This window comes from Dendrobates tinctorius, unplaced genomic scaffold, assembly GCF_039654945.1.
Source record: "Dendrobates tinctorius isolate UK_male_01 unplaced genomic scaffold, ASM3965494v1 ptg000070l, whole genome shotgun sequence".
Taxonomy (NCBI): Eukaryota; Metazoa; Chordata; class Amphibia; order Anura; family Dendrobatidae; genus Dendrobates; species Dendrobates tinctorius.
Genome location: NW_027361738.1, coordinates 66,722,776 through 66,740,438, shown reverse-complemented (window position 1 = coordinate 66,740,438; position 17,663 = coordinate 66,722,776). Strand labels below are relative to the sequence as shown.

The window sequence follows — 17,663 nt, the reverse complement described above, 5'->3', positions numbered from 1 at the left end:
AACCCCTTCATCACAGGTACCATAGGTGGTCGATTGTAGAAAAGTTAATGCCAGGTGGTTGGAGATTAAAACCTACTTACCTGTTGGGTCTATGGTAGTGGAGGGATTAATATCATCATGCCTGGTGGTCCACAGGTAAGTCATTGTCACTATACCAGGTAGTCTTCCAAACTTAAAGGATGAATACCTTTTAAGGGCTCTTTCACATGTTAGTGTTCCAGGAAGTGTGGTGACAGTTTACACATGTGAATGGGTCTGGCCACATGTCAGTGTGCTTCCACAGACTATCAGTGTGTTATCAGTGTGAGATGTACCGGCGCCTAGGATTCAGAGGTACTGTTCATACTGCTCCCTGGCGCTGGGTGCTGAAGACAGCTCACATTACTGTCCCCTGCTGTATGCGATCAGGGGACAATTGAATAAAATTAAAAATCACATTATACTCACCTTAACACCTAATCCCCTGAAGCCATTATCCCCTGTAAACCAAAAAATAAAAAACAATATCCCTCACCTGTCCGAACTTGAAAGAATCCATAGTGTCCCATGCCGTAATCCTTCTGTGCGACATTTTCTCATCAGCTTGAGCAGTGCCCAGAGGCAACAGCTTATGCTGAAGAGCTGAGAATGACTCGCTACAGCGAGAGTGAGCCTCATGGTGAACTGTGGTAACCTCAGTGAGATCACTGCTAGCACCGTGAAAAAAAGTCTTAGGCTGAGTGCAGACGGACTTTTTGGCCCTGCGGATTTTTCCGCGCAGAATGGAAGAAATCCGCAGGTCAAATGACCTGCATTTTTCCTGCGGATTTCTTCCATTTTTCATGCGGTTTTTGTGCGGTTTTCCCCCTGCGGATTTGGTGACAGGGGAGATGGAAAACCGCACAAAAGTAGTAACATGCTGCGGATTTTGTACCGCGGAAAAATCCGCAGCGTCTGCACAGCGTTTTTTTTTTACGTTGATTTAAAGGCTACTGTACATCACAATGCAGAAATGCAACGTTTCTGCGCAGTAAAATCCGCTGCGGATCCGCTGCAAATCTGCATCGTGTGCACACAGCCTAAGGGTGCAGCGCTTAGCTCAGTGAATTCACTATGAGAATTTCTCATGATGTTACCGGTGATCTCACTGAGGCCACCACAGTTCATGAGGCCTGCTCTTGCTGTGTGTCATTTAGGAGCATTAAAGGTGGTACACATGGTTTATACAGGGAAAACCTGGTGACAGATTCCCTTGAAATGGCGCTGTCAGTCATCGACAGGGGTATGTAACGCCTTTTGAATGTCATTTTTTTTTTGTTTTTCCTCCACTTTTTCTCAGAGCCATAACTTTTTTATCCACATGGACATCTGACAGCTTGCTTTTTTTTTTTGCAGGACGAATTGTACTTTTTTGAATCACACCATTCCTTTTACTACATAGTATACTGGAAAACAGGAAACAAATTCCAAGTGGGCAGAAATTGTGAAAAAAAAACACTCTGGCAATTCTGACATTTTTGGGGGAGAATTGCTTTTATGGTGCACATTTTGTGGTAAAATGGCCTCACAATATGATTCTGCTCATCAGTGCGATTAGGGCGATACCAATCATGTCCATTTTGTTTTTTTTCCATTTCAGCGGCGAAAAAATAAAGCTTGAGAAAAAATTTTTTCATGGGGTTGTATGGCTGTTTTCCCAAGACCCGAAACATTTATTTGTTTTCGGACAATGGAGCTGGGCGATGTCTTATTTTTTTGTGGGGCGAGATGTTTTTACTGATACCACATTAGGATAGATATGACATTTTTTTTGTAGTGTTACAGCAGCCGAAAAAACATAATTTTGGCGTTCTTTAATTATTATTTTTTACTTTACGGAGTTTAATAATTTTTAGATTTTGATAGATCTGACTTTTTTGAGCGCAGGGGTACCAAATATATGTATTTTTTTTATTTTTAATGGAAGAAAAGAGGATGACTTTAACGTTTCATTTTCTTTTGTTTTTATTATTCCCCTTACAGAGATGCCACAGAATTGTATATAGCGAAATAAGGATGGGAGGAATGGCACGTCCAACTGGAATTAAAAAAAATCTTCAAACTTTATTACATACTAGCTGAAGAGCCCGGCGCTGCCCGGGCATAGTAACTAACTGTGGTTAGTTATAGCAAATTATAATTATCCTCCATCCCATAGTCCAGTGCCCATGTACCCATCACACATCCTCCATCCCATAGTCCCGTGCCCATATACCCATCACACATATCCATCATCCCATAGTCCCGTGAATTGGAACGCGCAGGGTTAAAATTTCGCCTCACAACATAGCTTAGGACGCTCTGGGGTCCAGACGTGTGACTGTGCCAAATTTTGTGGCTGTAGCTGTGACAGTGCGGATGCCAATCCCGGACATACATACACACACACACACACACACACACACACACATGCACTTGAGCTTTATATATTAGACTAGCTGAAGAGCCCGGCGCTGCCCGGGCATAGTAACTACAGTCATATGTAAAAGTTTGGGCACCCCTATTAATGTTAACCTTTTTTCTTTATAACAATTTTGGTTTTTGCAACAGGTATTTCAGTTTCATATATCTAATAACTGATGGACTCAGTTATATTTCTGGATTCAAATGAGGTTTATTGTACTAACAGAAAATGTGCAATCTGCATTTAAACAAAATTTGACCGGTGCAAAAGTATGGGCACCCTTATCATTTTCTTGATTTGAACACTCCTAACTACTTTTTACTGACTTCCTGAAGCACTAAATTGGTTTTGTAACCTCATTGATCTTTGAACTTCATAGCCAGGTGTATCAAATCATGAGAAAAGGTATTTAAAATGGCCACTTGCAAGTAGTTCTCCTATTTGATTCTCCTATGAAGAGTGGCATCATGGGCTCCTCAAAACAACTCTCAAATGATCTGAAAACAAAGATTATTCAACATAGCTTTTCAGGGGAAGGATACAAAAAGTTGTCTCAGAGATTTAACCAGTCAGTTTCCACTGTGAGGAACATAGTAAGGAAATGGAAGAACACAGGTACAGTTCTTGTTAAGCTCAGAAGTGGCAGGCCAAGAAAAATATCAGAAAGGCAGAGAAGAAGAATGGTGAGAACAGTCAAGGACAATCCACAGACCACCTCCAAAGACCTGCAGCATCATCTTGCTGCAGATGGTGTCACTGTGCATCGGTCAACAATACAGCGCATGCATAACGCCTTTTTGTATGACCAAACAACTCAATCTTTGTTTCATCAGTTCACAGGACCTTCTTCCAAAATGTAACTGGCTTGTCCAAATGTGCTTTCGCATACCTCAGGCGACTCTGTTTGTGGCGTGCTTGCAGAAACGGCTTCTTTTGCATCACTCTCCCATACAGCTTCTCCTTGTGCAAAGTGCGCTGTATTGTTGACCGATGCACAGTGACACCATCTGCAGCAAGATGATGCTGCAGGTCTTTGGAGGTGGTCTGTGGATTGTCCTTGACTGTTCTCACCATTCTTCTTCTCTGCCTTTCTGATATTTTTCTTGGCCTGCCACTTCTGGGCTTAACAAGAACTGTACCTGTGTTCTTCCATTTCCTTACTATGTTCCTCACAGTGGAAACTGACTGGTTAAATCTCTGAGACAACTTTTTGTATCCTTCCCCTGAAAAGCTATGTTGAATAATCTTTGTTTTCAGATCATTTGAGAGTTGTTTTGAGGAGCCCATGATGCCACTCTTCATAGGAGAATCAAATAGGAGAACTACTTGCAAGTGGCCACTTTAAATACCTTTTCTCATGATTTGATACACCTGGCTATGAAGTTCAAAGCTCAATGAGGTTACAAAACCAATTTAGTGCTTCAGGAAGTCAGTAAAAAGTAGTTAGGAGTGTTCAAATCAAGAAAATGATAAGGGTACCCATACTTTTGCACCGGTCAAATTTTGTTTAAATGCAGATTGCACATTTTCTGTTAGTACAATAAACCTCATTTGAATCCAGATATATAACTGAGTCCATCAGTTGTTAGATATATGAAACTGAAATGCCTGTTGCAAAAACCAAAATTGTTATAAAGAAAAAAAGGTTAACATTAATAGGGGTGCCCAAACTTTTACATATGACTGTAACTGTGGTTAGTTATAGCAAATTATAATTATCCTCCATCCCATAGTCCCGTGCCCATATACCCATCATACACATCCTCCATCCCATGCCCATATACCCATCACACATCCTCCATCCCTTAGTCCCATGCCCATATACCCATCATACATATCCGCCATCCCATAGTCCCATGCCCATATACCCATCATACATCCTCCATCCCTTAGTCCCATGCCCATATACCCATCACACATCCTCCATCCCTTAGTCCCATGCCCATATACCCATCATACATATCCGCCATCCCATAGTCCCATGCCCATATACCCATCATACATCCTCCATCCCTTAGTCCCATGCCCATATACCCATCACACATCCTCCATCCCTTAGTCCCATGCCCATATACCCATCATACATATCCGCCATCTCATAGTCCCATGCCCATATACCCATCACACATCCTCCATCCCTTAGTCCCATGCCCATATACCCATCATACATATCCGCCATCCCATAGTCCCATGCCCATATACCCATCATACATATCCTCCATCCCTTAGTCCCATGCCCATATACCCATCATACATATCCGCCATCCCATAGTCCCGTGCCCATATACCCATCATACATATCCTCCATCCCTTAGTCCCATGCCCATATACCCATCACACATCCTCCATCCCTTAGTCCCATGCCCATATACCCATCATACATCCTCCATCCCTTAGTCCCATGCCCATATACCCATCATACATATCCTCCATCCCTTAGTCCCGTGCCCATATACCCATCATACATATCCTCCATCCCTTAGTCCGTGCCCATATACCCATCATACATATCCTCCATCCCTTAGTCCCATGCCCATATACCCATCACACATATCCGCCATCTCATAGTCCCATGCCCATATACCCATCATACATATCCGCCATCCCATAGTCCCATGCCCATATACCCATCATACATATCCGCCATCCCATAGTCCCATGCCCATATACCCATCATACATATCCTCCATCCCTTAGTCCCATGCCCATATACCCATCACACATCCTCCATCCCTTAGTCCCATGCCCATATACCCATCATACATATCCTCCATCCCTTAGTCCCATGCCCATATACCCATCATACATATCCGCCATCCCTTAGTCCCATGCCCATATACCCATCAAACACATCCTCCATCCCTTAGTCCCATGCCCATATACCCATCATACATATCCGCCATCCCATAGTCCCATGCCCATATACCCATCACACATCCTCCATCCCATAGTCCCATGCCCATATACCCATCACACATCCTCCATCCCATAGTCCCATGCCCATATACCCATCACACACATCCTCCATCCCATAGTCCCGTGCCCATATACCCATCACACATCCTCCATCCCTTAGTCCCATGCCCATATACCCATCATACATATCCGCCATCCCTTAGTCCCATGCCCATATACCCATCAAACACATCCTCCATCCCTTAGTCCCATGCCCATATACCCATCATACATATCCGCCATCCCATAGTCCCATGCCCATATACCCATCACACATCCTCCATCCCATAGTCCCATGCCCATATACCCATCACACATCCTCCATCCCATAGTCCCATGCCCATATACCCATCACACACATCCTCCATCCCATAGTCCCATGCCCATATACCCATCACACACATCCTCCATCCCATAGTCCCATGCCCATATACCCATCACACACATCCTCCATCCCATAGTCCCATGCCCATATACCCATCCTCCATCCCATAGTCAACCATTATGACATCATAATGAGGGGCAGGGCTTGATACACACTTTTTCCCCATTATGTAGATATGGGCAAAATTGGTGAATTGGAACACGCAGGGTTAAAATTTCGCCTCACAACATAGGCTATGACGCTCTCGGGGTGCGTTTCTGGTGCAAGTAGCTAATCAGTGTTTGTTTTTTTTTAAAACCATCATGTAGATTTTTCTGTCCTTTGAAGGGGAGAAAAAAATAAAAATTGTTAGTCGTTAAAAGGTTAAATCTCCATGTTTTGTGACTGGTGGGCGCCCATGGTATAAGCTCTCCAGCCATCATCAGTCACTTCCAGCTCAGCTACATAATGGCCGTCAGTGAGCAGTCATCCTGACCTCAGCAGGTACCTAGTCACTACTGAGAAGACACAGGAGCCGAGCTCTACCTCACAGCCCGAAATAACAGCCATGACTGAGGAGACACCAGAGCCGAGCTTTTACCTCACAGCCCGAAATAGACGTTTACAAAACTCTCCTCACAATTCCCGCCAAAACCGCAACAGCTGTGGTCGAAGCTGACAGGAGTCAGTGCCAACCAAGCGCCAATCACATGACCTACGCACTGGTCTGTGTGACGTCACTTAGGAGGCGTCGCTTTGTCCATCAACGAAGGGCGGGGCTGGTCTCCAACCAAGGCAGTAAACACAGAACTGGGAATCTCCCCGCGTTCTAAGATGGCAGCTGCGTGATGACGTCACCGATCTAAACGTAAACAAAAGGTGGAGAAGGGTAGGAGGCGCTGGATGGTTCGCGGTGACGTCACTGAGGGGGCGTGGCGCGTAGTATTCTAGAAAAAACTGGTTTCTGTGAGTGAGGACGTGACGATGTGTCACTGGTCAGCTCTGGGCAGGTTCACACACTGCATTACGCTGATGAGACGACAAGTAAACAACTAGACAAGCTTTTATTGTCTAAACAGCTGTGGGGAAGTAAATGGTTGCTATGGGCAACAAGAGCAACATTTAAAGGGTTGGGCACTGCCTTGTGGCAGGATTAGACACGGAGAGAGGCAGGTGACAGGTATGGTGCCTAATACTTAGCACAGATGTGTGCGGCACTTGCAGACGTCACCGATGTGGGGACGAGAGGCTGTGTGCAACCCCTTTAAGGAATCTGCACCTGCTATAGCGCCCACAGATTCTTCCCTGGAGGTAGAGGCGACTGACATTTGTTTAACTCCATTGAGAGATTTGATTCAACCTGAATTAATTACAGGGGCTTTCCACTACAAGAATAACCCCTTCTTGATGTCAATGTTTGGCCCCGATAGAATAATAACGCCTATACTCCCCTCCCGTGACGGCGTTGCTGTTGGCACTAACGGACCCGGGGCTCCCGTCCGGTTGTTGTGACCCCGGCGCCCAATCAGCGCTGGCATCACTGTCCCCCCCGCCTTCGGACAACTCAAACATGGAGAGGATGTCCGGGCTGCGGCTGATCTGTGACTTCCTCTTCATGCTCAAGTCTACAGAAGGCGGGACAGTAACGCCAGATCTGATTGGGGTCACATGTCACAACAACTACACGGGAGCCCCGTGGAGAGCGAGTGCCGACACCGCGGAACGACACCGGGTACAGGAGGCGAGTACAAGATTTATTGTGTTATAGATGTCAAGCGATGGCTATGAGGAGTTGACAACTTCTTTAATTTTAAATAAAAAATGTCCTGATTACCATTTTTTATAAAATCTCATAATAAACAGGAAGGGTTAAAATAATAAAAAAAAGTCCTACGCCCTTACCTGTCTCCTTACCCCACTGACCCGTCCTAGGCCCTTATCTGACTCCTTAACCCACTCACTTGCCCTAGACCCTTAACTGACGCCTTACCCAGCTGAACCTTCTTAGGCACCTGACTTCTTCCCTCACACACTTTCCCTGGGCTCAGGGCTGGACTGGCCATCTGGCAATTCTTCCAAATGCCAGAAGGGCCTGTATCATGGGCTGCCTTGTCTGCTACATTGTTAATAGAATCAGTGTTCTCAAGACACCCATACGGTTATGAATTGTCATGGCGCACAAAGTTACTGACTCCGTCACTTACCCCAGCAGGCCACGGGTATCATTAGAAATATTGGTCTTGTAGTAAATCTTCTTTTCCTCCATCCAGGGTAATATTAGTAATATATCCCATCTAGTGCTTGGGGAGGGAGACAGCATGGGCCTGAGTGATTGCAAATGCCAGGGCTGAATTTCAGCCCCAGGCTGTACCTACCCTAGGCCCTTACCTGACTCCTTACCCCTCACCTGTCTAGGCCCTTACCTGACTCCTTACCCCACTCTCTTGCCCTAGGCCCTTACCTGACTCCTTACCCCTCTCACTTGCCCTATGCCCTTACCTGACTCCTTACCCCTCTCACTTGCCCTATGCCCTTACCTGAGTCCTTACCCCACTAACCCATCCTAGGCCCTTACCTGACTGTTTACCCCACTGACTCATCCTAAGCCCTTACCTGACTCCTTCCCCCACTCACTTGTCCTAGGCCCTTACCTGAATCCTTACCCCACTCACTTGTCCTAGGCCCTTACCTGAATCCTTACCCCACTCACTTGTCCTAGGCCCTTACCTGAATCCTTACCCCACTCACTTGTCCTAGGCCCTTACCTGAATCCTTACCCCACTCACTTGTCCTAGGCCCTTACCTGAATCCTTACCCCACTCACTTGTCCTAGGCCCTTACCTGAATCCTTACCCCACTCACTTGTCCTAGGCCCTTACCTGAATCCTTACCCCACTCACTTGTCCTAGGCCCTTACCTGAATCCTTACCCCACTCACATGTCCTAGGCCCTTACCTGAATCCTTACCCCACTCACTTGTCCTAGGCCCTTACCTGAATCCTTACCCCACTCACTTGTCCTAGGCCCTTACCTGAATCCTTACCCCACTCACTTGTCCTGGGCCCTTACTTGAATCCTTACCCCACTGACCCCTCCTAGGCCCTTACTTGAATCCTTACCCCACTGACCCGTTCTAGGCCCTTACTTGAATCCTTACCCCACTGACCCGTTCTAGGCCCTTACCTGCCTCCTTCGCTGGACGGTTTTCTTTGATCACACCAGAGTTTCAGAGGAAAACACGACAGCAGTTGTGCAGGTGGTGTCTGATTCTTGCTGCTTGTGATTCAGGCATCATGAATCAGATAACAGGTTCCCTTTAACAGGGTCATCTATCCAAACCCTACCTCATATTGGGGATTACACACCTTGAACCCAACCCTAGAGATGCTGCAAAGCGCATCTCTGGAGAAACCTGCTCATCTGGGACATTGCCTTCTATGGTTGCCGGTTATGACACGTTGCGTAGGCATATAAGACGCAGCTGGAAAAGCGCACGTTTTAGATTGATTTGAGTTGGCTCTCTTCTCTCCGATGAGAGAGTATACGCTGGCGTGACCCTGGCCTAAAGCCGAGCAGAGCGTCGCGCTATTTCCATCAACCCCATAGACAATGCATGGAGCGAAGGTCAAACACGTGCACCTCCACTCAAGACGGGGGAGCCCAGTTCCCAGCCCCATTCTCTTGTATCACTTGGGGGTCCCAGCAGTCTGACCCTGGTGATCAGTAAGTGACAGGATAGGGGATGACTTCCATTCTACTTGGGAATAACCCTTTAGCTATAAATTCACCTTTGCCTTCATGCCTGTTGGTTGGACTGAAGGTCCAGATGTGACGCAGAGGGGCAATCCTATGGCACCTCATAGCCCTGCTAGTCTGCAGGTTTGGGGGAATGTGTGGCACCTCATCCTGTGCCCATAGCTATGTGGGCACCATGTAGCTGGCATGATGCATGGTCCAGGTATTTCCATGGGTCCCCCCCAGTGATCCAGCAGCTCGTGCCCAGGCTCCTGCTATTTCTGCCCTCTGATGACATGGGCTATTTCCATGCCCCCGTGTATATATCCAGCAGCAGCACGGTGGCCAGGCAGCACACAGCTCTGCAGCTCCTCCTGCACCATGCCCGCCTTCTCCTACCTCCCCCAGGCACAAGGCAGCGTTCACACCCACTTCAGACCCATGTGCAGCCCGGAGAGGATCGTGCCAATCCGCCTCCTCCAGCCGAGCTTTGGGGGGCCGGCGCACAGCATGCAGCTCTCTGCACCCCAACTCCAGCAGCAGAGCCAGGAGCCGGCGCCGTCCTCCTCCCCTCCGGACCTCCGTACATGGCTGAGCGACATGGTGCAGCAGGAGAGCATCCGGCCGGCGTCGCCGGAGGAGAGTGGCCCATACTGGCTCCCCGGCACCTCCGCCCAGGGCCCCGCAGACTCCCCCCAGGAGCGCCTGGCGCTGCACCTGGCCGAGCTGGAGAAGCAGGACAAGTATCTGCGGGACAAGAATCGTTATCGCTTCCACGTTATCCCGGACGGGAACTGCCTGTATCGGGCGATCAGTAAGGCCGTGTACGGCGATCAGAGCCTGCACTCCGAGCTCCGGGAGCGCACCGTGCACCATGTGGCCGACCACCTGGACACCTTCAACCTCATCATCGAGGGGGACATCGGGGAGTTCCTGATCAACGCCGCCCAGGAGGGCTCTTGGGCTGGATATCCGGAGTTACTCGCCATGAGCCAAATGCTCAACATCAATATCCACCTGACCACAGGAGGCCGCCTGGAGTGCCCCACCGTGTCCACCATGGTGCACCACCTAGGAGAAGAGGACCCCTGCAGGCCCAGCATCTGGCTCAGCTGGCTCAGCAATGGTCACTATGATGCGGTGTTTCAGGAGCCCCTGCCCAACCCGGAGTACGAGAGCTGGAGCAAGCAGAGCCAGGCCCAGAGACACCGGGACCAAGAGCTGGCCAAGTCCATGGCTCTTTCCCTGTCCAAAATGTACATTGAACAGAACTCCTGATCTCAAAACCTGGAGGTGATGGAATCCTAGCCCTAAGGAAAAGGACCTTTTGCCCCCATTGCAGAGAGATTTCCCTGAGGCCTTCTCCTCAGAGGAGTTGAACCTAAAAACCTTGACCCTCCCTACATTTTGGACCACTCCATTTTAACAGCGATTCCCTGAGGCCTTCACCATTCAGACCATGACGCCCTCCTCTAGCTATGACTACACCAGGGGCGTGAGACCATCCTTTAGATGTCCTCCACCTCTGAGGCCTTCACCCCCCCTCCCTCCAGCTGTGACTAAACCAGGGTCCTGAGATCATCCTGAAGATGTCCTCTACCTCTGAGAAGATCCCCCCCTGAGGCCTTCAACCTTTCAGACCTTGACACCCCCTCCCCCCAGCTGTGACTACACCAGGGGCCTGAGACCATAAGATGTCCTCCTCTGAGAAGATTGCCTGAGGCCTTCTTTAACCCTTGAGGAGATGAACTTAAAACCTTGATCCTCCTCCCTCAGCTATGACCACCACACCAGGGGCCTGAGACCCCCCTCCTGCACTTTAAACCTTCACATTACCCGCAGACTCAAGGCCTTCCGGTTTTGTATTGTGTAGCCCCCAACAATAAACTGCTCCATGCGCTATTGATACTGTGTCTGACCGGTCACAGAGGTCTTCTTTGAAGACTTTGTACAGGAAGTGTCTATTTTGCTACATTGTGTTTACTATGTCGCCTTGTTGTGGAGCAGTGGATACTTGGGATCAGTCTGGGCGGAGGGGGTGGGGCAGCAGCATGGCGTGGGCTCCTTTCTTCTGTGTTCCAGCTCAGTATTTATTAATATACTTCCTATTTTTCAAGTTTTGTAAGATTTTTTGGAATTTCTATGTACATTTTAGTGACATTCCCTTTTCAGTTTGGAATGAATAAATTTTCTAAACTTTTTTTCTCAACGGGTCTTAAATTGATTATTTGTCTTGTTGTTGTTAACCCCTTTGTCTCGTAGCAGAGCCGGTCCAGCCATAGGTGGCAAAGTGCTGCCTGTTAGTGCCGCATTTGTAATGAATGTAACACCATATATGTCTTTTTTTTTTTACAACATCATGATATAAGGTGCCTTAGTTTAAGGCAACATGTGGCTTTGCAGATCCTGGGGAACTATAATACCCAGCAGGCTGAGATGGAAAGCTTTAAAGCTGATCAGCCTATAGGGTTTTTTGATCGCTTACAGGGTAATACAATCATGTATTGTGTATTTTTTTCTTGTGCACACATTTTGTTGATCCTTTTAACAAAAGTGATGGGTAGGTAAATATTTACTGTTTTAGGCACAGATTGGTAAATATTATTCGCACTTCTCATGAGATGTTTGGGTTTTATATGATTGCTTATTCTTAAAACGTTTTTTTTTTTTTTTTTACAAATTTAGCCTTAAATAGGAAATATTATAAAATAAATAGTAATTGCTTACACCTTGAATCCCCCACTGCACTACTGTTACCAGAAGTGATGAAGACATCTGACCACTGCAGCCAATCACTGCACCTCGGCAGTCACCACAACTGTGGGGCCAAGTCAGGTGACTGATGGACAGGTCTTCATCACTTCTAGTACTGCCGGGGAGCACCAGAGCAGTGGCGCTTGAACGTTGGCGGCTGATTGGGGTAAGTGATTGTTATTTGTTTACTACCTACCTTAGGGCACATGTTTGTGAAATCCCTTTAAAAGTCCTTTACTGGATTTTAAAAGATCAGGCTTCACTCTGCCATATACGTCCCCCTTGTCCTTTATGCCCCCCCAATGATCTTGTAGTGACAAGTAATCCACAGTGATGTCCCTACTGAACCCAGCAGCCGCCATGATGCATCACTATATAAGTACATTGCAAAGTTTGCTTCTACCTTTTGAGACCAAGTGCAGACTTTTAGAGTTAGGGATTACTATGTAGTTAAGCAGTCCCTATAAGGGCTTAATTATATGCGTGTATGTTTGATGCATGTGCTGTCCGTATGGGAGGCAAGCGGCGCGCTGACTGATTAGGCTGCGCGCAAGAGCACATGAGCGATTTTTCACACGGTCCTCAGAAAAATTTACAGCTGACATTATTTTGGAATAATGTGTATATATATATATATATATATATATATAATACCTGGCAACTCACACATACTCATGCAGATGTCCGTGCAAATCGATCTGAGCACAGACCTCTAATGCACAGCATGGCCGCGGGTCTTCCGACTAAAGCGTGACGCTTAATGTATTTCTATGAGGCGGTCACGTTCAGGTCAGGAGAGCCATGGCCAGTCCGTACATGGCAGTCCGATCTTGCACCGATTTGCACAAGATGTCTGAATGAGCTCTTAGAGTACGTCTCCACGGGGCGTACCGGCAGCGCTTTGGATGCAGCGGAAACCCTGCTCCACCCAAAGCGCTGCTCCCCTTTTGTACGCGCGGAATCGCCACATCGTATCGATAGGGTTATTTATCTTGCAGAGATGGAGCATCTCCGCAAGATAAATAGACATACTGCGATCTGGAAACTCGCGCCGCATGTCTGGTTACTCAGGGCCGCCGGAGGCTTCCCTGCACGCATAGTGGAGACGGGATTTCATAAAATTCCCTCCACTATGCTGTAACATCTGGACGCTGCAGCTGTACATAGCGTCCAATCCACAGCAAATACTGAATGTTTCCGGACCGTGGCAACATACTGTTAGAGTACGGTAAGTTCTCATTCACACTTGTCAAAATGCGGAACGCTCGTTCTAAATAGTCATCCTGTGTATTCGAGTCAGGTGAGATGATTTTTTTTTTTTAAGCTTATACAGAACGATTGAATTAAAGGGGTTGTCCTCAACTGGATAACCCCAGCTTAATCATTTTGGGGCGCTAATTAAAAGAAATACATTGCATACTCAGCTCCTGAAGCAGCGCCGTTACGGCGGTGGCGCTGTTCCCAGAGAGTGACATGACTGTGCCATGTGCAGCCAATTGTCAGCTTCGGCTATTATCATGAGTATATAAGCTCAGTATAGCATCATACACTGTATGTATACAGTATATTAATAAACACTGCTCACCCTCCATTACAGCTGTCTCCTACGATCAGTGATTTCTTCAATTTCAACTAGTAGCCTGGAATGTGGCTACAAAACAACATCTCGGGGCCCATTTAGACAGGCCGATCGCAGCTATTAAACGCTGATCGTCTACATGCAAGTCGATCGGCAGTCATTTACTTGTCTGGTTAGATTGGCCGATCGATCCCTCTTCCATGTGGACAGAATGATTGTTAAAGGTGTTGTTCATAACTGGTTAACCCTAGCCTAACCAATTCAGGACCCTAATCAAAATAAAAACAGTGTTTAGTTAGCTCCTGAAGCAGCGTCATTCCAGCGGTGACGTCGGCGAGATTCCTAGAGAGTGACATGACTACTTGTGCCACGTACCGGCTGCAGTCAATCGTTAGCTGGAACTTTGACTATTTTATTATGGACCATTGATGAGCTGCGCCCAGCAAGTAGTCATGTCACTCTCCAGGCGCAGCACCGTCGACATCACTGGAATGACGCTGCATACACTGTTTATATTTTTGATTAGAGGCTTGAATTGATTAGGGTGGACGTGTGCAACCCTTTTAAACATCATTCTGTCCACGTGGAAGAGAGATCGGCCAGTCTAACCACACAAGTAAATGACTGCCATTTGACATGCATGTAGCCGACCACCGTTTGTTTAATAGCCGCGTTCGGCCTGTCCAAATGGGACCTGAGAGATGATTTTTTTGTAGCCACATTCCAGGCTACTAGTTGAAATTAGAGAAATCGCTTGGAGCGCTGAACGTAGGAGACAGCTGCAATGGAGGATGAGCAGTGTTTATAAATATATATACAGCGTATGAGGCTATACTGAGCTTATATATTCATAGATAATGATCTTATATACAAACACTACTCACCCTACAGCCATACACTCAAGATGTCAGCTGTCATGGCCTGAATGATAAAACTCAGCATTTTATATAGTTAAAGGGGTCATGCCCTGTCAGTAAATGAATGTCCCCGGCCGCACAAACCATGCTGTACTCACCTTCACCGAGTCCACCAACGAGTCTCCACTGCCGCTGCTCCCAGTGTCTGGCATTACCTGACCGAGTGGTAGCCAATCAGTGAGCTTAAAGGGTCTACACTCTCTGTGCCCTGAGCTCACTGATTGGCCATCACCCTAGTGCTGCAATCAATACCTGACACCAGGAGCAGCGGCAGTGGAGACTCACTGTTGGACCTGGGGAAGGTAAGTACAGCGCGGCTTGTTTATAATAACCTGCAGCCAAGGACATTAGCTTACTGAAAGGAAAAACACCTTTTAAGCTTGTTTTAATGTGATTATTGTCTCAGAGATCATCACTAAGTGGGGTGGGTGCACATATTAAGCTTTAGTTATTATAATTTTTAATATAATATAAAGTTTTCTGGAATCTGGGGCTGTAGCTTTTCCCGCTGGGGTCCATGGTGGGCCTTCTTCCACGTAAGGCCAGACAGGACCCATAATATTCTGTCTGGAAACTCCAGCTGCCTTTTATCTCTGGAATCTGTAGTGATGTAACCGTTCTGGTGGACACTTAGGGTATGTTTCCACGGTCAGTAAACGCTGCGGATTGGACGCTGTGCTTAGCCGCAGCGTCCAGATGTTACAGCATAGTGGAGGGGATTTTATGAAGTCCCATCTACACTGCGTGCAGGGACACCCGTGGCATCCCTGCGTAACCGGACATGCGGCGCGTCTCTAGACCGCAGCATGTCTATTTATGTTGCGGAGATGCTCAGTCTCCGTAAGATAAATATCACAGTCCAATGTATAGGATGCGGAATCACCGCGCGTACCAAAGCCGGCAGCGCTTTGGATGGAGCTGCCTCCAAAGCGCTGCCAATACTGAACGTGGAAACATACCCTTAAAGGGAAGGTGGCGTGATTTTTATTTTTGGATTCATAATTATTGATTATATAATCAATGATGTCTAGTACAAAATGAAGTGTTGTGTTTTAACTTTTTTTAGGTTAATTTTTTTTTTGCAGCTGCTGATGGATGATGTCATTTTCATTTGCTAGTTTGTAAATGTCTGAGAATGACACTTATACACCCCAAATACAGCAGTCCTTGGGCATAGGAGACTACGGGTTGGTTGCCAACCGCATCCCTCGCTGTTAATTGGGCATGCCCCTGGTCTGTCCAGGTCACACAGCTGTGGGAGGAGATGGGCGCCATTTTTTTGTAGCTCACAGCTGCATTGCGAGATACAATTCCCCCTGTCACCGCTCGCAGAGTTCAGCGTGAGCAGTGACAGGAGGTACTGTGATGATTAGTAAAGAGCTGAGATCGGATGATGCAGCAAGTGTCAGAGCAATGATCAGCAGCCTGTTGTACTACTATTCCCAGGCTACTGCGCAGTCCTTACTTCTGAAGAAGTCCCCACCGCACACCGCAGATAACCCCCACTCATATGGTAGTATAGTGAGCGGAGGGTGCGCTCCATACAGCACCATATTACTCTGCATGGAAGGGGAGAACACTTCTGTAATATGGGACACATTTGTTTTCCTGTTAGATGTGATGAATGAATCTGCTCTGATAAAGTTACATTTTATCCCCGTACTCTACTATCAGTGACACAATTCAGATTAGTGCAACTCTGAGCTTGTGGCCTAAAGCAGATAGTTATATCAATATACTGGCCCACAGGTATGACCATAAAGACCCACGAATGCTTTCCTTGTATGTAACATTACATCATTGACAATCCAGTTGTATAAGAGACATAATCTGAATATGATCTGCTTTACTAGTGCCATCAGCATGTGGTGGATTAGCCGCCCATGTTTCCATTACTAACACTTAGCTATTATCTGTGTGAGGCATTGATAATAGCGAAAACATAAAACCTTGCAACATCTCCCACCAGTAAGAACTAAATGACATTTACCATACAGGATTCATTTCTACCAGACTTGTAGTACGTAACAAACGTTTATTATTTATATAGCCTATTGATTCCATGGTTTCTGTACATGAGAAGGGGTTACATTCAAAGTACAAATATAAATTATAGTGAGCAATGACAGACTGGTACAGAGGGGAGAGGGCCCTGTCCTTGGGGGCTTAGGGGTACTTCACACTAAGCAAGATCGTTAGCGAGATCGCTGAAACGTCACCGATTTTGTGATGCAACAGCCACCTCGTCAGCGATCTCGCTACATGTGACACATAGCGGCGACCGCCCCCCTCTCCGATCTTGCTGATCGTGCTCGAATGTCCCAGGCCATTGTTTGATCGCTGGTGTCCCACTGGCCAGCATGCATCACTGTGTTTGACACCATGACAACGACGAGCGACCTCGTTGGCGACGCAGAATTCACGCTGATGGAGGTCTGAGTCGTCAGAATAGCTGCTGTGTGACAAGGTCCCAACGATGGCCAAGGTCGTTATATGGATCGCTGGATCGTTGCTGCATCATTGGGTAGATCTGCCTGTTTGACAGCTCACTAGTGACCATGTAGCGACGCACCAGCGATCCTTACCAGGTCGTATCGTTGTCGGGATCGCTGGTGTAACGGTACCCTTACAGTTTACCAGATAATGGGGAAGGAGACATTAGGTTGGGGGTGTTGTGAGTGCTCCGGTGGCGGTGAGGAGGCAGTGGGGTCATTGCAGGCTGTAAGCTTTCTTGAAGAGGTGAGTTTTCAAGGTTCATCTGAAAGTTTCGAAACTGATGTGTTGGGGCACAGAATTCAAGAGTATGGGGGATGCGCTGGAGAAGTCTTGGAGGCGATTGGGTGAGGAACGTATAAGTGTGGAAGAGAGAAGAAGGTCTTGATGTGGAGGAAAGAAGAAAGTCTTGACCGCAAACGTTTATTAGGGATCCGTCAAGTT

General features: G+C 47.1%; 1 protein-coding gene across 1 annotated transcript; it reads left to right on the top strand.

Annotated features, from left to right (window-relative positions):
* Positions 1-9,597: 9,597 nt before the first annotated feature.
* OTUD1 (OTU deubiquitinase 1) lies at positions 9,598-11,685 on the top strand. The gene has a single exon (XM_073581802.1). It carries the CDS (start codon positions 9,768-9,770, stop codon positions 10,752-10,754), a length of 987 nt encoding a protein of 328 aa, XP_073437903.1. The 5' UTR covers positions 9,598-9,767; the 3' UTR covers positions 10,755-11,685.
* Positions 11,686-17,663: the final 5,978 nt, after the last annotated feature.

Coding starts and splice junctions, on each gene's coding strand:
- OTUD1 (XM_073581802.1), top strand. CDS start 9,768: ATGACATGGGCTATTTCCATGCCCCCGTGTATATATCCAGCAGCAGCA.